The sequence below is a fragment of the Mytilus trossulus genome, chromosome 6 (genome assembly GCF_036588685.1).
Source record: "Mytilus trossulus isolate FHL-02 chromosome 6, PNRI_Mtr1.1.1.hap1, whole genome shotgun sequence".
Lineage (NCBI taxonomy): Eukaryota > Metazoa > Mollusca > Bivalvia > Mytilida > Mytilidae > Mytilus > Mytilus trossulus.
Genome location: NC_086378.1, coordinates 29,329,930 through 29,353,453, shown reverse-complemented (window position 1 = coordinate 29,353,453; position 23,524 = coordinate 29,329,930). Strand labels below are relative to the sequence as shown.

The 23,524-nt window shown below is 32.8% G+C and overlaps 1 protein-coding gene across 1 annotated transcript in view; it reads right to left on the bottom strand.

The window, feature by feature from the left end:
- LOC134721065 (centrosomal AT-AC splicing factor-like) overlaps window positions 1-16,507 on the bottom strand; it is a 72,935-nt gene extending 56,428 nt beyond the window's left edge. The window contains exons 1-2 of the mRNA XM_063583775.1: window positions 16,410-16,507; window positions 8,434-8,597 (exon numbers count right to left, since the gene is read on the bottom strand). Of these exons, the coding sequence (XP_063439845.1) occupies window positions 8,434-8,597; window positions 16,410-16,439 (194 nt within the window). The 5' untranslated portion in view covers window positions 16,440-16,507. The remainder of the gene's footprint in view (window positions 1-8,433; window positions 8,598-16,409) is intronic.
- Window positions 16,508-23,524: the final 7,017 nt, after the last annotated feature.

The following is a 23,524-nucleotide window of genomic DNA, read 5'->3' as shown; positions in this document are numbered from 1 at the left end:
ATCTTGACCTGATAAACATTTTAAACCCATGTCAGATTTCCTCTAAATGCTTTGGTTTTTGAGTTATAAGCCAAAAACTGCATTTTACCCCTACGTTCTATTTTTAGCCGTGGCGGCCATCTTGGTTGGATGACCGGGTCACGCCACACATTTTTAAAACTAGATACCCCAATGATGATTGTGGCCAAGTTTGGTTCAATTTGGCCCAGTAGTTTCAGAGGAGAAGATTTTTGTAAAAGATAACTAAGATTTACGAAAAATGGTTAAAAATTGACTATAAAGGGCAATAACTCCTAAACGGGTCAACTGACCATTTCGGTCATGTTGACTTATTTGTAAATCCTACTTTACTTAACATTATTGCTGTTTACAGTTTATCTCTATCTATAATAATATTCAAGATAATAACCAAAAACTGCAAAATTTCCACAAAATTACCAATTCAGGGGCAGCAACCCAACAACGGGTTGACCGATTCATCTGAAAATTTCAGGGCAGATAGAAATTGACCTGATAAACATTTTTACCTAGTCAGATTTCCTCTAAATGCTTTGGTTTTTGAGTTATAAGCCAAAAACTGCATTTTACCCCTATGTTCTATTTTTAGCCGTGGCGGCCATCTTGGTTGGTTGACCGGGTCACGCCACACATTTTTTAAACTAGATACCCCAATGATGATTGTGGCCAAGTTTGGTTCAATTTGGCCCAGTAGTTTCAGAGGAGAAGATTTTTGTAAAAGATAACTAAGATTTACGAAAAATGGTTAAAAATTGACTATAAAGGGCAATAACTCCTAAACGGGTCAACTGACCATTTCGGTCATGTTGACTTATTTGTAAATCCTACTTTACTAAACATTATTGCTGTTTACAGTTTATCTCTATCTATAATAATATTCAAATTAATAACCAAAAACTGCAAAATTTCCACAAAATTACCAATTCAGGGGCAGCAACCCAACAATGGGTTGACCGATTCATCTGAAAATTTCAGGGCAGATAGATCTTGACCTGATAAACATGTTTACCCCTGTCAGATTTCCTCTAAATGCTTTGGTTTTTGAGTTATAAGCCAAAAACTGCATTTTACCCCTATGTTTTATTTTTAGATGTGGCGGCCATCTTGGTTGGTTGACCGGGTCACGCCACACATTTTTTAAACTAGATACCCCAATGATGATTGTGACCAAGTTTTGTTCAATTTGGCCCAGTAGATTCAGAGGAGAAGATTTTTGTAAAAGATAACTAAGATTTACGAAAAATGGTTAAAAATTGACTATAAAGGGCAATAACTCCTAAACGGGTCAACTGACCATTTCGGTCATATTGACTTATTTGTAAATCCTACTTTACTAAACATTATTGCTGTTTACAGTTTATCTCTATCTATAATAATATTCACGATAATAACCAAAAACTGCAAAATTTCCACAAAATTACCAATTCAGGGGCAGCAACCCAACAACGGGTTGACCGATTCATCTGAAAATTTCATGGCAGATAGATCTTGACCTGTTAAACATTTTTACCCCATGTCAGATTTCCTCTAAATGCTTTGGTTTTTGAGTTATAAGCCAAAAACTGCATTTTACCCCTATGTTCTATTTTTAGCCGTGGCGGCCATCTTGGTTGGTTGACCGGGTCACGCCACACATTTTTTAAACTAGATACCCCAATGATGATTGAGGCCAAGTTTCGTTCAATTTGGCCCAGTAGTTTCAGAGGAGAAGATTTTTGTAAAAGTTAACAACGACGACGGACGACGGACGACGGACGCCGGACGCCGGACGCAAAGTGATGGGAAAAGCTCACTTGGCCCTTCGGGCCAGGTGAGCTAAAAAACCCCAGCCAGTTGGCACCTTCACTTCACACACACACATATACGAATATCAATTATATGCTTACGAGACATGTTGCATTGTTAAACAAATTACGGTATGTGAAAATCAAGACTTGCATAAAAACTATCCCAATATTAGAGACAGTGGCGTCCTTTTTCTTCAGAGCTTTCAGCTCTTTGATTTAACATTTGTTATGTAACACTTAAAGCCGTTTAATATTTGCAATTCTTAGAATTAATATATTTATTTAATTATTTCTGAGACTTTTCACAAAACGTTGTTAACATACTGTGATACAAACTTTTTTTAACTCACACTTGATACATTTATTTATTTTTTTTCGTTGAATATCTTTAGATTTTTGATGAAATATCAAACATAATTTGGTGTAAGCTATTTGTTTTCTCCTGCTTGAAAATATGTGATAAATAGATTATTACATGTCATTTTCCATATGGTCCATAGTATCAGCCCACGACCCATATCAAGCCCTCGGGCTAAAGCCCTCTGGCTTGGTATGGGAGTCTAGGGATGATACCAGGGCCATATGAAAAATGCCATGTAATAATCTATAAACAACAAATATCAAATCAATATCTCCAAGCACAAAAAAAGTGTGGAAAACTGATTTGCTGGACTGATGGAAGGACGAGCAGACAGACAGCATCTGAAATTTTGACCCATTTGAGTGATCTTTTTAAGTCCAAGGGCTATAACTAGGCACAAAATTATCAGTCCTAAAAAAAATTGAACTTGATCTGTAACTTGTCATAATGTAACAATACACCAAATATCAAACCAATATCTTCAAGCATGAAGAAAATAAGGTTGAACCAGATGCTCCGCAGGGCGTAGCTTTATACGACCCCAGAGGTTGAACCCTGAACAGTTGGGACAAGTATGGACACAACAATCAAGCTGGATTCAGCTCTAAATTTGGATTGTGATTAAATAGTTGACACAGCATAGGTTTCTGACACAGAATGAATGTGTTCTAATGAACTTAAAATTTTTATTTTCTCTTAGAGCAATTCACTATGCTGTTGAATATTAATCCTCTCAAAATAATGTTTGAAGAAATTTTCTTTTTATTTATGAAATTTCAAATGAGAAAAATTGAACCCAATTTTTTAATCACATCCCCCTTTCCCTTATTCCAAAACTAATCTCAATTAAAATATTCTAATGGAGTTCGCAACAATAACTACTCATTTAAATACATCATAAAATATTAAGATGTAAAAAAAACTGCTTGTTATCACTGAATGGTAAAGATTATCTAAATTTATCAGTTGGTAGTAAAAAGTGAATATACATTGTATATTGTATATAACAAAGATTTAAGTTGATTCTGGACAAAGAAAGATAACTCCAATAAAAAAAAATCTTGCTATTGCACAATATTGTGCAATAAGATATTTCTTGCTTACTATTCTGGACAAAGAAAGATAACTCTAATTAAAAAAAATTTTGCTATTTCACAATATTGTGCAATTAGATATTTCTTGCCATTGCACAATACTGTGCAATTGAAAAGACTTGCTATTGCACAATACTTAATATAATAATTTTAGATCCTGATTTAGACCAACTTGAAAACTGGGCCCATAATCAAAAATCTAAGTACATGTTTAGATTCAGCATATCAAAGAGGCCCAAGAATTCAATTTTTGTTAAAATCAAACTTAGTTTAATTTTGGACCCTTTGGACTTTAATGTAGACCAATTTGAAAACAGGACCAAAAATGAAGAATCTACATACACAGTTAGATTTGGCATATCAAAGAACCCCATTTATTCAATTTTTGATGAAATCAAACAAAGTTTAATTTTGGACCCCGATTTGGACCAACTTGAAAACTGAGCCAATAATCAAGAATCTAAGTACATTTTTAGATTCAACATATCAAAGAACCCAACCGATTCATTTTTGTCAAAATCAAACTAAGTTTAATTTTGGACCCTTTGGACCTTAATGTAGACCAATTTGAAAACGGGACCAAAAGTTAAGAATCTACATACACAGTTAGATTCGGCATATCAAAGAACCCCAATTATTCAATTTTGATGAAATCAAACAAAGTTTAATTTTGGACCCTTTGGGCCCCTTTTTCCTAAACTGTTGGGATCAAAACTCCCAAAATCAATACCAACCTTCCTTTTACGGTCATAAACCTTGTGTTTAAATTTCATTGATTTCTATTTACTTAAACTAAAGTTATTGTGTGCAAAAACCAAGAATAATGCTTATTTGGGCCCTTTATTGGCCCCTTATTCCTAAACTGTTGAAACCAAAACTCCCAAAATCAATCCCAATTTTTCTTTTGTGGTCATAAACCTTGTGTCAAAATTTCATAGATTTCTATTAACTTAAACTAAAGTTATAGTGCGAAAACCAAGAAAATGCTTATTTGGGCCCTTTTTGGCCCCTAATTCCTAAAATGTTGGGACCAAAACTCCCAAAATCAATACCAACCTTCCTTTTATGGTCATAAACCTTGTGTTAAAATTTCATAGATTTCTATTCACTTTTACTAAAGTTAGAGTGCGAAAACTAAAAGTATTCGGACGACGACGACGAAAACGACAACGACGACGACGCCAACGTGATAGCAATATACGACGAAATTTTTTTCAAAATTTGTGTTCTTATAAAAAGTATTGACAAATAAAATGAAAGTACCAGACAGATCCAAAACATGCTCACACATTACAACTCATTAGTCAAAAAGTATTGACAAATAAAAAGAAAGTACCAGACAGATCCAAAACATGCTCACACATTACAACTCATAAGTCAAAAAGTATTGACAAATAAAATAAAAGTACCAGACAGATCCAAAACATGCTCACACAATACAACTCATTAGTCAAAAAGTATTGACAAATAAAAAGAAAATACCAGACAGATCCAAAACATGCTCACACATTACAACTCATTAGTCAAAAAGTATTGACAAATAAAAAGAAAGTACCAGACAGATCCAAAACATGCTCACTTAACACAACTCACCAGTCAAGATGCTAACCAAATGCATATGAAATATGAAGTCATTTTGTCCAGTAATTTCTAATCAAACTGTGATGGAAATATTTGTTGGGCAGACAGAGGGATCAGGTTATTGCAATATAACCTTAACTCATAGAACATTAAGTAAGTAAGTAAGTAAGTATGTATAAAAGATGTCTTGTTATTATTTTACTGGTATGTGAGTCATACCTGTCAACCTGTGAGGATGAAAATGCAGGTCATGACCTGCATTGAAGAATCAAATCTCAGGTCATAACGCGTACGCACTTTTTCGAGCTGAATTTCAGTATTTATGGTACATTTTCTTATTATGTATATGGAAGATACCAAAACATCAATGCATGTTCACTTGGTTAAGTCATTTTATTTTTATTAATTATTATTCCATTGCACTTTTAATGATTTTTATAAATTCATGTAAAAGAGTCTTATGTTCCTTACTTTTTGTGATTATGGAATGGAATACTTGAATTGTTGTTCAAATGTAATTTTAAAATGTTTGAGACCAATGGCTATGGAATCCTTGATCAACTGTAGGAAATTAGAGTAAGATAAAATATAGTAATACAGTTAAAGGCAGTATAAATGTAAAAAATAATTTTCAACTTTTTTTTTTAAATTGTATAAAGGTATTAAAATAATAAAAAGTTATTTTTCAAAATGTATATGAATTCTATATTTTTATCATTTTATCTTTTTTACCCATAAAACGTAAATATAAGGAATAATTTTGAACGGGGACAAATAAGGGGAAGTAACACTAAGGCCGTGTTCACACCAAACGCCGTGTAGACACATGTTTACAATATGAGTTTAATGTAGTGTACACTGGTTTCACATTACATTTGTTCACATCTATACACCTTGTTTAGCTACCTGTACATAAGATTTGTTCCCACTTGTAAACTTTATGTCATTTAAATGTTCATTACGTAGAACTGAATTCAAAATTTTTGGATAACTTTTCTAGCGGTAAGGGAATAACCATTTGACTTCAAAAGGAGGGTGGGGGTGGGAATGGAAATATTCAGATCCCCAATTTGATAAAAAAAAAAATTGGTCATACAGATGATAAAAAAAATATTCTGAATTCAATTTTGATGAAATCAAACAAAGTTTAATTTTGGACCCTTTGGGCCCCTTTTTCCTTAACTGTTGGGACCAAAACTCTCAAAATCAATACCAACCTTCCTTTTATAGTCATAAACCTTGTGTTTAAATTTCATAGATTTCTATTTACTTATACTAACGCTATGGTGCGAAAACCAAGAAAAATGCTTATTTGGGTCCCTTTTTGGCCCCTAATTCCTAAACTGTTGGGACCGAAACTCCCAAAATCAATACCAACCTTCCTTTTGTGGTCATAAACATTGTGTTTAAATTTCATTGATTTCTATTTACTTTAACTAAAGTTATTGTGCGAAAACCAAGAATAATGCTTATTTGGGCCCTTTTTTGGCCCCTAATTCCTAAACTGTTGAAACCAAAACTCCCAAAATCAATCCCAACCTTTCTTTTGTGGTCATAAACCTTGTGTCAAAATTTCATAGATTTCTATTAACTTAAACTAAAGTTATAGTGCGAAAACCAAGAAAATGCTTATTTGGGCCCTTTTTGGCCCCTAATTCCTAAAATGTTGGGACCAAAACTCCCAAAATCAATACCAGCCTTCCTTTTGTTGTCATAAACCTTGTGTTAAAATTTCATAGATTTCTATTCACTTTTACTAAAGTTAGAGTGCGAAAACTAAAAGTATTCGGACGACGACGACGACGACGACGACGCCGACGACGACGACGACGACGACGACGACGACGACGACGACGACGACGCCAACGTGATAGCAATATACGACGAAAATTTTTTCAAAATTTGCGGTCGTATAAAAAGGATTGAGATATTAGGGATCACTACATTTTTATCTTTTCTGTTTGTTTCAAATGGTATTTCTTCTCCAATTAGTATTTGGTAAAGGAATAGGGTAACGTTTTTTTTTAATTTATTTTAAGTGTTATTTAACGGATCTGAGATACTAGAGAAACATATCATTTACCTCACACTTTTTTTAGTCATGCATTTATGCGTGAATCCTTGTTTGAGTAAAGACCAGTGGCGAATATTTCTGTGTACGTCAAGACGATTCGGGAAGACCTTTTCAAATGAATTAGGCAGCAACTATTTACTTCATTTTTTGGGGAGGGGAGGGGGAGGGGGGGGGGCGTGGGATATTGATTTTTTTCAGGACTAATTTTGGTGACAAGTCGAAATCAATTTTAGAATTATATATAGTGGCAGCTGAGGGTGAAACAAACACATTTTTTCAGGGCCAAAAACTGGAAACATTTTTTGTTTCCAAAACAAAATCCATAGCTCACCACCTCCACCCCCTTGCCTTTATGTTTTATACTCAACTATAATAGCCCCCCCTCCTGAAATTCAATTGGTTGCTGCCTTATGGGTTAGGCAATGATGCTGCTTTGAGTCTTGATCAGGGGTTAATAAAGTACGTTAATTTTTTTTAACAAAAAAAATGTGTAAAATTCAGACAACAATTGGTGTAGAGAACTATACTTATAATTATCAAAAATATCAATTTTACTCAAAAATAGTTTCCTCCTTAAATATATACACGGTAAAACTAATGTCCTAAATGCCTAGTTTTGTGTACACTTAACCTACACAAGGCCTACATTGACTATCGACTGTGTGTAGATAAAACATGATTTAAACTACATGTAAACATTGAGTTTTATCAATGGGAACGCAATTGTGTTTAGTTTACGTGTGAGTTACACTAACACAACACCGAATTTAGGTCAATGTGAACATGGCCTAACTCTAATTTGAAATATGTTTGTAAACAAATAGTGCAATTTATTTACGACCTAAAACTAAGGTAATTGGTGTTAATTAACAGTGTGTTTGACACCAAAGCTGTCAAGTGAAGCCATGCACTTAATGGGTCACTTAATTTGACAGTTTACATAGCTAGATGAACTTCCTGTTCATGGAAGAATTACGAATTTGCCGGTTTTTCAAAAGAATATTACTTATGAAATCAATCTCAAGGCTAAGAAATACGGGTGAAATCGGGTCATTTTCGGAATTCCCGGGTGATTTCAATGACCCGGCAGGTGTCCCGGGTGATCCCTCAGAAAATCTGTGAAAATCTCGGGTCACACCCGCAGAAAACAGGTCAGTTGATAATTTAATTTTGGATGTAACACATCTTCTGATTGGCAGACGTTATTTTGTTATCAGCCCATGATATAATTTAGTCATGTGACCATGACGTCATCAATGTTTTTTCATGTTTTTCTATGGTTTAAAATGGAATTCAGAATTAAATTATAAGAAATGACTGTTATATTTTTTCTGTCTATTTGAAATAACATAAAAATGTGGTGCACACTGTTAAATAACCCGCTACACGTGTTATTCAGTGTGCACCAAATTTGTTATGTTATTTCTTCATGTTCTTAATTCATAGACAGAAAAAATATTACAGTCATTCCTTAAATAACTATATTAAGTTCACCAATTAGAACAATCTTGAACTTACAGTGTAATGTGTTCCAACAATCCTCCAAATTTCACTATACACGTATCTAACTGAAGATGCTTGTCGAATTCATCCACACAGAAATAACACCAAAACTTTGCTCCAATCTCAAAACCAGTCTCGTGTAGATCTGGACTGTCTAATGTAGTCTTAGCAGATTTCACCTGAAAGAAATAAAATGTTTACGAATTAAAACAAAATGACATAAAAGTAAGAAGATGTGATATGAATGCTAATGAGACAACTCTCCATCCAAATCCACAAAAAAATAAAATGTGTAAAAAGCAAACACTAATAGGTCAAAGTACAGCCTTGTACATGTTGTATGGATGACTGTGGATTTTAAACAAAGTATTATTGTATGAACTATTCATCTGTGTGTCTTTTATATATATATATGCAAGTTCCTTGTAGAACAATATAGCAAACATAATTATTCAAAGGGTAGAAAACTCAATTTAATAGCAAAGCTCTGCATACCTTATTTGGGCATGTACAGTCTGCACTTTTTTTCTAAAATATGTCCTTTGTACAAGGGGTATTGGAGACGTCTTAGACAGTCTACCATTTCATTATTTTTCATGAAATAAACATAAATAAAACAAAATTATTTTTTTATTATGCATTAATACATGGAGAACAGGTCCCTTTCAATGGATTTTTACAATGAACATGATTTAATATGATGATGAACTAGACTTTTATAAAAAATATAATTTTTTTTTTTACAAAAATTATTTCTTGATTTTACAAGGGGATGCGATGCGGACTATACATAAATGCGAACAGTATATGGCCGAATACGGTACTATTGGATTAGTGTAGATGAGCGCTTTTAGCAAGGAGGTTACTTTCTGGTGCAGAGATCTTCAGGCCACCAACATATACATGTATACACTAACCAAAGAATATTCCACACTTGCTACAAATGACCAAATCACAAAAAAAAAACTAAAAGTACAAAGAATTCCTATACCACCCAACATGCATGATGCAGCATCTGTAAATGATTGCAGAAGCAACATCACCATTTAAAATACAGTCTACATAAGAAAATGCCTGTACCATGTCAGGAATATGACATTGTTATCTATCTGTTTGATGTGTTTGAGCTTTTGATTTTACCATTTGATTTGGAACTCATGTTTAAAATTTCCTTGGACTTATGTATTTTTATGATTTTACTTTTTGCTTATTTGACAACTTGGCATACCAATGCAAGGTATCCACTTCATGGACTCTATCGAAAGGATTAACACAGGTTTACAAACAAAAAACATTGATGGTCAGGGATTTTTTGTGCTCTTTTGTCAGGTTGTTGTCTCTTTGACACATTTCCAGTTACGATTCTCAACTTTGTTTTCTGGAAGTACATGAAGTATCCATCAGTTTTAACTTCTCAAGTTTTTAAAATTTGGTTGGTGTGTAATAGGTTATTATTTTATAATGCAGGTTTTTATGACCTAACACATGCAACAGGTTTTAGTTGGCTAGGTTGTCGATTATATACGATTAATTAAATAAAGCAGAATGTTGCTACTAAGAACCTGTTTGATCTTTCCAAAGTTCAATCCTAAGAAGACCATTCTTAAGTGTAATGTAAATTTAGGGAAAGATGGTTTTATAAAAATTAATCTTATTCAAATCAATCTTTCTTCAAAGTGAATTAGATATGAAAATAAAACTGTGCACGTTCAGTGGCAACAACACATGTTTGGATGAGAACCTGTGACTATATATATAGAATATATGGACCATAATTTGGTATTCGGCCTTTGGTTTCTTTTTGTATCCTTTTTTATAAGTTCTAAAATTTAAACTTTTATTTAGTGGGTTGTGTTGGTGTTAGAATAGTATGAATGGAACAATTGAGTTTTTCGAGAAAAAATTAATACATTTTGATTCACCGTTTACGTGACATGAAACCAAACAGGAAACCAATCTTTATTTTCTTTATTTTGCACAATATAATTCAAAAGGCATAAATAAACACCATTACTAGTGTTACTTGCTTCATGTTAATATTTAAAATCTATTTTTAATGTTATATTAAAGTTTTTTTTAAACCTGACAGGAAACCATAAGAAACCGAAAGCATTTTTTTAGTTTTATTTTATTGCAAAATCTGCTTAAATTAATCTGAACAGTATACTTTTTCTTAAAATCCATCTTAAATGTAACAGTATTATAAAACTCCTAAATATGTGCTTGTTTTGAAAACAATTAGTACATTTTATTCAGAATTTTCCATATTTTCCATTGATACAGGATACCATAATCGTTGAATCATGATGTTTAAGCAAACAAAATGTATTTATATTTGGTTTTGATTTTCCAGTTAATATATACAATTTATTCCAAATCATTGGCAATGTAACATTCTTTAAATCCAGTAAAGAAAAATCCTTTAACTTGGAATTAAAATCTTTAAAATAGACACAATGTGATACTTGTGACATGTACACCATCTACAGGGTTTCCACATTTTAACCTACTTTAGTGGGCTAAAATCAATAAAGTACTTCCTTTCAAGTCATGCATGCTAAAAGTTTACTTCTCCTTTGACAAATTTATTGCGTTTCTGATAAGTGTTTGCAGAACATGAATAAAAAATATTAATTAAAAACTGTGACAGGATTCCAACTTTGTACATTCCAAGTGTAACGGTATATTAACATGTATTTTTTTATTAAATTATATTTATTCACCTAAAATATCCAGTAATATTTACTGCTGAAGTTAAATCAATCCAACGAGCATTGGTACAATGATAAGAGACGTAATTTCGATTGATTTTTCCAAGGACTCTTCACGTCATTATCGGGAAACGAAGTGTGTTCTAACGTCTGTCAAATATGAAATCGATTTTGTCAAGTCATTGGGCATTTATTTTCACACAGGATCGTATGTAACGGAAGCAAGTTAACTCGTACCAACGGAAACTCGTACCATGTTAACTCGTACCAAAAAAGTTAACTCGTACCACTGGGAAGTCGTACCACTTCAAACTCGTACCATCAAAAATATATTAAAAACTACGAATATTTTATGGTATTTTTTTGTAAACTTAATAAAACTTATGTTGAATTACTTGAATTTTATACTGGGTTTTAATAGACAAAAAATACGAAGTTTGTCTAAAAGCTTTATTTTTTAAGCTGATCTTTCAAAGTATTTATAATCCAGAAGAAAGTAAAACATTGCTTTAACTGTACCTTAAGTTGAATATCTATATCCAAATTCAATTAATTTAATGCTGGTAATCCATGATCACAAATCGAATGCTCTGTTTACAATTATTGAAAGCCATGTGCTTTTTGGCGGGAAAATTCGGGAACAGGAAACAGTTACATTTCATTGTAACTTGTTATTTATAAAAAGTAAGAATTTCATTTTGGAAATTATTTTGATTAACTGCTAGGATTTGTTCATGAAAAATCAATTTGAAATGATTAAAAATTAAATTCAATGATTATCAGTAAAAGTTTAAAAAAGAGTCCATTCAAAGGAGACATCAAAGCAAATCTGCCGCAGTATTTTCGATCCAATAGACAGGGAACATTATCTACAAATTGGAAATTGTACTATAAATTATATACATTTTACAGGCTTGATAAATATTGAGGGAAAGTAAATTATATAGATCATCATTAAACACCATTTAAATGCATTTAAATAAGTTGGTACGAGTTAGCAGTGGTACGAGTTTGCATTGGTACGAGTTGTTTTTTTGTGGTACGAGTTAACGTTGGTACGAGTTTACGGTGGTACGGGTTAACTGTAATTCGTATGTAACATTATGCACATAGGAAAAATAACAGACCACCGGCGCAATCACTTTGACAATTGTATTTTCCCCTTTTAAACAAGACGAAACAAGTCTACAGATTATGTTTGCTAACATCCCGTTGGAAACAAAAACAATGTTTAGACCTAGTATTTCGTACATCCGGCCGTAATGGCGTGATCACATGCTAGTCACATGTTTCACGTATGACCGGAAATGGTTAGAACTTAAGGACAAAAACAATTTTAATAGATAATTGGACTTCTGTTTCGTGTGAAATGTAACGCATAACGGCAACGTAATTTTCTTACTTAATTATTACGAAGATCAAAACAAGAATGTAAATCATCTCGGATTTACCTGTTTGAACATCTCGCGAGAGTTCATATTTGCATATTGTTTTTAAGAATTCTTTTACAACAAAGCAGATTACATCATCTAAAAATTGCGTTATGAAATCGGACGCAAAAATCACGCCACTGTTCTTACATCTGCTACATAAATACTTATAGTTCTCGGCATTTTCTTCTCACTATTCTTATTGGTCGATGTTCTTTGTTATTTGAAAGCAAAAGTTACGAATTTGCCGGTGACGATTATCTATAAATCAGTCAGCGTTATGCTCTTCGGAAGCAATAAATAACGCGAGAAACGACACAAAAATACGGTTGTAGAATCTTTGAAATTCGTATATTTTAATTTTTTTTTCTAGGGAAGTGTAGCATACACTTGTATGTTGATAAAAATAATGGCATCTTTAGATGTAGTTGCAACTTTTCTTACAGTAATCAAGGACTTAAAATAGAAGGATTGGAATCTCATAATTTTTGGAAAATATGTAGAGAATCGTTGGATTTGAACATATCTTCTATACATTTTTAAATTGCTTATATTTAATCTTATACCTTATTGATAACCATGAAAATTCTTCTGTACATGTAAAAAACATTAAGACTTCAGACAAAATAAATTTCATCAAAATCAATTAAGAACTTTTTAAGTTTTTAGCTGAACAGTTGAACTACGTCTATATACGTCCCTGCAGTAATTCACATTTTATCACTTTTCTATAGTTATAGGAAACGGAGCCCAATAGCAAATTATGGTCCATATATGTTTTAGGATATTGGCATCGTTTAGAAAATATTGGCTCATCATTTTCCTTGTTAAAAGCTGCATATATAATTGTTCTAAAAAGCTATTTGAAACCAAAAAAAACTCTTGGTATGGATCAATTAATATTTTAAGGGAAAAAATGTCAGGCATAGAAAAACATATTCTTAAAAAATATTCAACATTTAAACCAAACTGTGGTCAGATAGTTAAGGGATACAATACTGCATTGTGGAAAAAAACAGCTAGATATACATAAAGATGGTAAACTACGAACTTATGTAACATTCAAGTGCAACTATGGTTTTGAAAATTATTTGTCAATAATTCGACATTTTGAGCAAAGGAAATGTATTACTAGATTAAGAATATCTGCTCACAAATTGCAAATTGAATCTGGTAGATACCAGGGTACTCTTCGACAAAACCGAATTTGTCTCAGGTGCACCTCAGGTGAGGTTGAGGATGAAGTTCATTTTTTATTTAAATGTGACACTCATTTATTAAAAAGAGAGGAATTGATGCAAAATACATTAAAATCATGTCCAAACTTTCAAAATTTAAATATTGATAACAAATTAATTTGGATAATGAATAATGAGGATCCCAATGTACTATTTGCATTTTACAAATATATAGAAGATACTAAGAATTAAAGTACAACTTAATCTGCAATAACTAATTCATTATAACTCTTTAATATGAATTTTGATACCCTGTTAAGCCTGCACAGATCATAAGAAGAATTTCAAATTCTTTGGCACCGTCCCTTGATGATCTTTGCTGGCTGAACACAGAATCTATAATCTTAAAAATATGTTTTTAAAATATATTTTCAATAATTAAGGAGCTTGACTGACATCTGCATTAAGTACAAGTAGGGACTCTCCTTTAAGCACCAACTCTTGGTGCTTTCTGCAGATAAGTCATATTAAATATACTTTGTTATTTGCAGTATATCTCATAGTCAAATGTGGGAGTGCTTAATTGCTTTGTTTTTTATTGGGTTCTTTTTATATTATTATTATTTTTTTTTTTTTTATATTGACATTTCTCCGCACAAACTACTAATGCCTCACGTTTGTCTTTTCAAAGTGAAGATACACTTACCGGGTGCACTTGAGTCATTTTCAACATAGTATTCATTGAATAATAATACATTCATGACATTGCTACTATTTTGTTGAGTGTATTTTCTGTGGTATATTATTTTATTTTATTATTTTTATAACACTTGTTACATATATTTTACTGTGTGTGTATTGCATATGTTATTGTTTATAATAATATTGTCTGTATCATATGCCCTCCTGGGGCCCTAATTTGGTAAATAAAAATATTATATTCTATTCTATAGATTCTGCCAGTGTTTTATCATTCTATTGAACCGATAAATTCTATTTCTTTGCTGCAATTCCTCATCTTTAAATGCAATCATACCAATGACCTTTAATTTTTAAGTATTAATTCTCTCACAATTCTTTGTATATTGACATGTGACAGGTAAACCAAAAAGATAATAATGACTGCATACAAAGTTCCAATCAGTCAACTACATTTGTAATTACTCCATGATTTTGCCGTGTGTGATTGTCCATGTGAGATGCAGTGTCACATTATAAATTCCTTTCTATTTTATCAAGATGACAAAATTTAAAGTAATCAGGTGCAGGTCAGACTGTTTTTTTGTTTTTTTATTTTGCAGCAAAAACGCAATAGCAGAGACTAGATTAAATTTGTTAATCTCATTCAATTTGCCTTGTGCAAATTACCAAATGTAAACTGGCCTTTCTACATGTTATAAGATCTGCAATTCAATTGTGTACAAAATGTAAAAAAAATCATGGGTACCTTGCGTAGCTGCAGAACCGTAGCTCTTAGGTCCTTATGCTATTTTTTGACTATTTAAGGACCATGGTCCGCAAATGGTCCTTAAATAGTCAAATACATCATGTACATGGTCTGCAAATAGTCAAATAATAGCATAAAGACCTAAGAGCTACGGTTCCACAACTATACCTTGTGTTACAATAAGTTCTCTACGTTCATATCTGTAGATATGGGTATTTTTACACCCTGAAGTACCCAATTACACCATGAGGCATAGCCGAAGGGTGTACAGGGTACTGAAGGGTGTTAAAATACCCATATCTATGGATATGAACGTAGATAACAAATTTATCCCCGGTCTTAGTCCGAATCGAGTGAGTTTTACGGAAATTCGGATAAAAAGTGTAAAGTGAAAACAATGTTTTTTTCATTATTTAAAAAAGTTTTATTGAAATTTGGAGATTTTACATACATTTTACGGGGTGTAGGGTACTACCGTTGGTAGAACTCAACAGGTAGTCAAATATAAGACGATTTTAATACAGAGACAAAGAAACTGGATTGAGTCAAATTTGGCCCTCAAAGTTGTGAGAGTTACGTCATAGATGGTGTGACATCAACGCGGGTCATTTGCATAGCTAGGTCAATATTCCCATTCCTTGAAAATGTGGCAGTCAAGTGATGAATTTAATGAAATGAGTGTAAATGATCGGCATAATAGGACAAAATTGTTAATGAATAAATATTTAATTACAAACATCATGGATAATCTACAGATTTCAGTATTTCACAAGGAGCAAACATGAAACTAAGGAAATCTTGTGTGAAGTTCCCCCGGGATAATACACCTTATCGCTATTCCTGGCTGACCCTGCAGCTTGAACTTTTGACGCATACAACAATCACTTTTTCATTGTGGCGTCAGCTATTTTGTTTTATGACGTCATAATTTTACGGGAACCTGTGTGATAATCAGTAATGGCGGACAAATAGCGATAAGGTGTATGGTTAGCAACGTCCAGGGATATGGGTTAGCAGCCAACACCCAGGGGCTATGGGTTTTGTAAAGACGTGCGTTAACCAATCAAATTTCTAGATATATACTAAGCCGGGGATAAAATTAGATTTAAAGGTATCTTTTGTAAGAACCAAATTATATATATGCCAGCAAACAATCTAAATTGGACTGAGAGTTATAAAATTCTTATTCATCAAATAAAATGTTTTCAACTGTTCGAATGACAACCTTTTCTGAAAACTTTTGAAGAATTCTCATTATTATAGATTGGTGCTTTTTAGAGTAGACATGTTTCTTCTTCTGTTTGTGGCTTATTTTGCAAAAAGAACAATGCCTCAAATCCATTTTGGAGATCTGGAGAGAACAAGCTATAAACAAACGTTTCCGACTTTGTCTTTGACAAACTTTATTCAGCTTTCAATATATATTAATCGCTATATTTTTTTATTCATATTAGATAGTTTTTCTTTTTAATTAAAGACGATAAGTTTAACTCGTTGGCCTGCTTTCTAACAAAATAGTACTGTTCTCACCTCGGAAAAGTTTTCATTAATTTATAAAAGTATACTTCCGGTTGAAATAAATGAAAAAGAAAAAAAATTGGTAAACAACATATTTTAATTATTTATATTGTACGAAAACTGTCATATAAATTGTTGATTAATTTGTTGAATTCCCTAGAATTGCATGTCACACAATGCATTTCCAGAAATCAAATACAGTTAAAATAAGGCTGATCTGCAGAAGAAGCAGCTGAGAGTGAGAAGTGGGACAAATAAAACTATACAGTTAGGCTTAGAAATTTTACACAGGCACTTGTTTTCTATCCATGGCAAAATCTACTATCCCTATATATTAATTATGATTCTTGTTTTCTATCATTAGTGCCTGTGTTAGATTAAAATTATCCTAGAGTATCTCTCACAGATTGTCAGTCATTAAAACCAACAGCGGCACCACTATGTGTTTCTTTCTCAGATATCCAGTAGTGTCTACCCATTACTCACAGAAGGCATTATCCCCCTGTGGAATTTCGCAAGCGTTTTCCTTCTTTCTGTTATATAGATGTATTTACACTTGTATGCAAATTTGTCCACTTTTATGTATAATCACAGAGGGTTTCTTATCGTCGAGTTGCGAGTTAAGAAAGTCGAGTTGCGAGTTAAGAAAGTCGAGTTGCGAGTTACAAAAGTCGAGTTGCGAGTTACAAAAGTCGAGTTGCGAGTTACGAAAGTCGAGTTGCGAGTTACAAAAGTCGAGTTGCGAGTTAAAAAAGTCGAGTTGCGAGTTACAAAAGTCGAGTTGCGAGTTACAAAAGTCGAGTTGCGAGTTACAAAAGTCGAGTTGCGAGTTACAAAAGTCGAGTTGCGAGTTAAGAAAGTCGAGTTGCGAGTTACAAAAGTCGAGTTGCGAGTTTAGAAAGTCGAGTTGCGAGTTACAAAAGTCTAGTTGCGAGTCACGAAAGTCGAGTTGCGAGTTACAAAAGTCGAGTTGCGAGTTACAAAAGTCGAGTTGCGAGTTAAGAAAGTCGAGTTGCAAGTTACAAAAGTCGAGTTGCGAGTTACAAAAGTCGAGTTGCGAGTGAAGAAAGTCGAGTTGCGAGTTACAAAGTCGAATTGCGTAAAAATGTGGAAACTAAAATATTTTATTTTTTTGGTGTAGCTGTATAACATTTTGGAATGATGATTGCTTATAGAATTGTACATAGTGGTTGTGGTTTGGACTTAATCTGTGTCATTAAACAAAGATATGTGTGTAGACTAAATAACGAAAGGCCAATGCGTTTGAAGATGAGGATTTGCAGCAAACAAATAGAACTTATTGATTTAGAAGATAATAAAAAAATAGCCGAATCTATGTTTACTTTTCGTATTCCATCCATCATTTTTAAACACGCCGAACATGCACAGATTTATATCCATATCTGATAATAACATTCACTTGAAAAAATAAACGACCGATAAGCATTTACACTTGAAAAAATATCGATTCAAATAAGATTGATCTTTTAAAAACTACATCGATATCTGGAAGTAGACTTTTTAAGACCGATTGAAGATCGATCTTTTCCGTTTTCTTTATTCCATCCATCGTTTTAAAAAATGTGTGTTTTTGCCGCCAAACAGAGGAAGTAATGTCCATGCAATCGTGAGAGATATGTACAATAAAAGTGAATTATGTGCTAAAATAGACAATGTGCTTTTTTCCTGAATTGGAGTAAACTAAGGTGATATTTTGAATCCCAACCTTTTCAAGATTTTAATAAATGAATTTTACCGGATGCATTTAATGAAACCCCAGATGCTGTTGACATAAATGACCGCAGAATTAACTGCATCATGTATGCAGAGGATCATGTTATTTTTTGTCTAGTTCCAAGGCAAGTCTTTCAAAAACGACTTGATAGTTTATCCTGTACTGTAAAATGGTGTTTAGGGGTCAATCTATCTAAAACCAAAGTTAATATGTTTAACAAACCTGGAAAACTTTTAAAAGAATATTTGTATTGCGAAAAGGATATAAAAGAATGTGTTTACAATTATAAGTGACTAGGTTTAAAATGTATATTGACTTTTTAAGCATGGAAAGGGAGGGTTATACAAAAAAATCACTATAAGCAATATTCAAATTGCGAACTTCATCATCTTACAATCCAATTAATTTTACTCTATAACATATACATGTATATTGTATATATATATATATATATATACAACTCGTCTAAACATCAACCCAACAATGTTAGATCTGTAAATTTGCTTTCGCAAATTTTTGGTTCTTCCCTCGCCGGGATTCGAACCCATGCTACTGTGATATCGTGACACCAAATCGCCTGCACTGCAGCCGTCCTGCTAGACCACACGACCACCTGGGCTCTCAAAAAAAAGAGCCTTCGGTGGGCATGTGTTACCTTTCCACGTCAGTTTTAATCTAGCGGCGTACTACAGTACATGATATATAAGGCATGAAGAAATTTTTATCGGCGAGGGGTCTGGGGGCCGCTCAAGAAGCTCTGAGAAAAATAACGCAAAATTGTGCATTCTGATCGTTTCCCGGACTCTTTCTTACATTGCAACGCATATAATTTTTAAATATTTTTTCGACAATATTCTGGTCTCAAATCAAAAATATAGATTAAGTGTTATTCAAGATTTTTCGGTTTTAGGGACAAGAATAAAAGACCAATATGTAGGATAAAGCAAAAATTGCAACTCTCATATGCATTAATACCGGTCTGGCAGTTCTTGTCTTCTATTGTGCTGACTTTGGTGATTTTTATGACTAGATTTAAATATATTGAGAGGGCAGTATTATACTTTATGTTCTAGTCCTGCTAAGGTTGACACCAGGGACCATCTTGAACTTGTTTTACGGTATTAATGATTTTTTTTTATTACTGATGACCCTCCAACAACTATCAAGATGGAGAACAGGAATAAAAAATTTGACCATTGATCATTTGTATTTTTTTCTATGCATTGACGCTGTGTACGATTAGGTTCCATGTTCCTTTATTTTCTGTTAAAGGGTCTGAACACGACTTAATGCAAGTTTAACCATCCAATGTAAAAGGTCATAAGCCAATATGTTGGGTTTTTTTCAAATAATTTGATACCGGGAAATTGGTGGTCTTATTTTGATTTAAACCATGGCAGCTATCTAGTTTTATCCTATAAGCCCATGGGTATAATTTTATGATACAAATATTTTTTTTTTTTGCTAATTAAAATATTCAATTTCCGATATAAATAATACATATCTATATCACTTCTGTGAATGTCTCGCCTAGTTTCGAGTGATTTAAACGACTCAGAGAAAATACCCATTTTTACCATCCATACTAAGAAAAAATGGGTATTTTCTCTGAGTCGTTTAAACCCGGGACACAGAAGTACAAACAATAGACCATCAACTCTGAAAAGCAAAAGTTAAATAGAAACAAGGATCACAAAAAACATGCAGGGGCGACACAAGAGAGTGAAGAGAACTTGCTTCTTGCAGGACACTTTCCGTGAAAACAATTTGAAATGAAGACAATCTTTTGTTTCATTTTTTTTTTTAAATTTCCAACATGAGGCATTATGCCTCATTTGCCGCAATGTAGTTACGGCCCTGATTGCCCGACTCTGCAGCTGCTCCAAATAGCACACTTCAACCGAAATCTGCAGAAAGGGTGTTTTACATATATGTACTATAGTTTAGTTGCTATCTCCCTTTACGTTTAATAAGTCGGTGCTATGTATGAAATTTAAAAATAATTAAACTGCAAGCCATCTGCTGTATTTCAAAAGTCTATCTGCTTCTTAACAAAATACTATACGTAGTAATAATCTAGTCCATTTCATGTTTACAAGAGACACAGATTAAGTCCAAACCACAACCACTATGTACAATTCTATAAGCAATCATCATTCCAAAATGTTATACAGTTACACCAAAAAAATAAAATATTTTAGTTTCCACATTTTTACGCAATTCGACTTTGTAACTCGCAACTCGACTTTCTTAACTCGCAACTCGACTTTTGTAACTCGCAACTCGACTTTTGTAACTCGCAACTCGACTCTCTTAACTCGCAACTCGACTTTTATAACTCGCAACTCGACTTTTGTAACTCGCAACTCGACTTTTGTAACTCGCAACTCGACTTTTGTAACTCGCAACTCAACTTTTGTAACTCGCAACTCGACTTTTGTAACTCGCAACTCGACTCTCTTAACTCGCAACTCGACTTTTGTAACTCGCAACTCGACTTTTGTAACTCGCAACTCGACTTTCTTAACTCGCAACTCGACTTTTGTAACTCGCAACTCGTCTTTTGTAACTCGCAACTCGACTTTTGTAACTCGCAACTCGACTTTTGTAACTCGCAACTCGACTTTTATAACTCGCAACTCGATACTCGACAACAAGTGAATCTCATAATCACACAGGTTCCAGTAAACTTTGACATCACAATTCAAAACATTTGATGTCACACTTAAAAAGTGATTGTTTCTTGATGTCAGATGGTTATTCGGAGTAGATTTAAGGTCAATTGGGGACAAAATTCAGCTGAATACTAAAAGTGGAAATACATTAATTGTTCACAGTTTTACCATGATAAAGATCTGTATAATCGACGAACAGGATTTTCCTGTTATGCCAATTAAGGAATAACAGTATTGTAGTTGATCGTGTTGAAGTAACTTGAAGAGCTGCCACTAAGGCCACTGTCAAATCAAAATTGATGTTGGCAACTTTTGAACCCTGTACTGTACTGATATTCAGATTTTGATGCATATCAAGAAGAAATAATATGATAGAGCTTGAAAAATTTTATAAGATTGAAATAAGATAAAATCTGTGAAACTTCATGTACATTGTACATATAAATGATTTTAGAGCAAAAACATCATGGCTTAAAGTGATGTCATTCTAACATATCTAATGTAAACTTAAAAACTGAAGATTATTAAGTAACAGTACTTCTAATATTATAAAAAAAATGCATAGAATGAATATTTCTGTTTGTGCTTGAACAATTGGTTAAAATAATGTTTGTTAATTACATGTATTTATGATTACTGTGAATTGGATTGGATTTTTTTTTTTTATGATGATGATTTGTTTTTATTGATGTCATGGATGTAAAGAATATAGTTTTAAATTGAAGATATAATATTCTCCATATGAAGTCAATGCTTTGAATTTTTATGTTCCACCTAGGATAGTCACCTACAATAGTAGAGGGGCATTATGTTTTCTGGTCTGTGGCTCAGTTCGTCCGCTGGTTTGTTTGTCTGTGTGTCCGTTCAGGTTAAAGTTTTTGGTCAAGGTAGTTTTTGATGAAGCTGAAGTCCAATCAACTTGAATTAGTACACTTGTTGCTTATGATATGACCTTTCTAATTTTAAAAGCAAATTAGACTTTTGACCTCAATTTCAAGGTCGACTGAACATAGAAAATGAAAGTGGGAGTTTCAGGTTAAAGTTTTTGGTCAAGGTAGTTTTTGATGAAGCTGAAGTCCAATCAACTTGAAACTTAGTCATTTAGTACACTTGCTGCTTATGATATGATCTTTCTAATTTTAAAGGCAAAGTAGACTTTTCACTCCAATTTCACGGTCCACTGAACATAAAAAATGAAAGTGGGAGTTTCAGGTTAAAGTTTTTGGTCAAGGTAGTTTTTGATGACGCTGAAGTTCAACCAACTTGAAACTTAGTACACTTGTTGCTTATGATATAATCTTTCTAATTTTAAAGCCAAATTAGACTATTGATTGCTATTTCACAGTCCACTGAACATAGAAAATGAAAGTGGGAGTTTCAGGTTAAAGTTTTTGGTCAAGGTAGTTTTTGATGAAGCTGAAGTCCAATCAACTTGAAACTTAGTACATTTGTTCCCTATAGTATAATCTTTCTAATTTTAATGCCAAATTAGATTATTACCCAATTTCAAGGTCCATGGAACATGGAAAAGGATAGTGCAAGTGGGGCAACCATTTACTTGGACACATTCTTGTTTCTAACTATTTACATATTTCTCAGAAGAAAATTGAAATCATCTCTGTTGTGTTTAAGTTTACATGTAGTTCTGAACAAACTCTCATTATAAATTTTGAGTCTGGTGTCCTTATTATCTAGTTTAAGGTGGTATGGGTGTCTTTCGCCATCTTGGATTGTAAAAAACAGAGAATCTAAGGTCCATATTTTCTATCAAGTTAGCAAAATTTGATGCAGGAATAGAGAATTTAATGTGAATTTTCATTTAAAAGAACCAATTTGTAAGAATATAACTTAGAAATATTAATATTTTTACAAGTATAGATTAATTTTGGTTGTTTTTGAATATTTTTCAAATTGGCATTTTAAGGGGAGGTAACTCTATAACAGTGCATTTTCTGAAGGACTCTACATGAAATTTTCCTATTTTGTCTTTTAGCCGGAAAAAACGTTCGGTGACCCTATCTTTTCTTATGATATTCTCAAAGCATTGTCTGAAAGCAATCTTTTTCTTATTTATTTTACAATTCTATCATTTTGTTTAGTTTTTATTCACAAAATGGTGTTTTTTCCTGTATAATCCATACAAAATTTGTCATTTTGTCACAACCTGTAGCTTGAGAAAATGCACGGCGACCTATCATTTTTATAATATTTTTGATCATGTATCAATAGATACTACATTTTGACAAAGTATGAACAAATTCTATCATTTTTATTTTAGACTCCCATACATTTTACCACCTTAAAGGGATAAAGGGGAAAGACAGTCACCAAACTAGGAATTATATAGTGAAAAGACATCAAGTATCCAAATTAGATACCAAATTTCACTGAGCTCAGTGTACAATTTGTCAC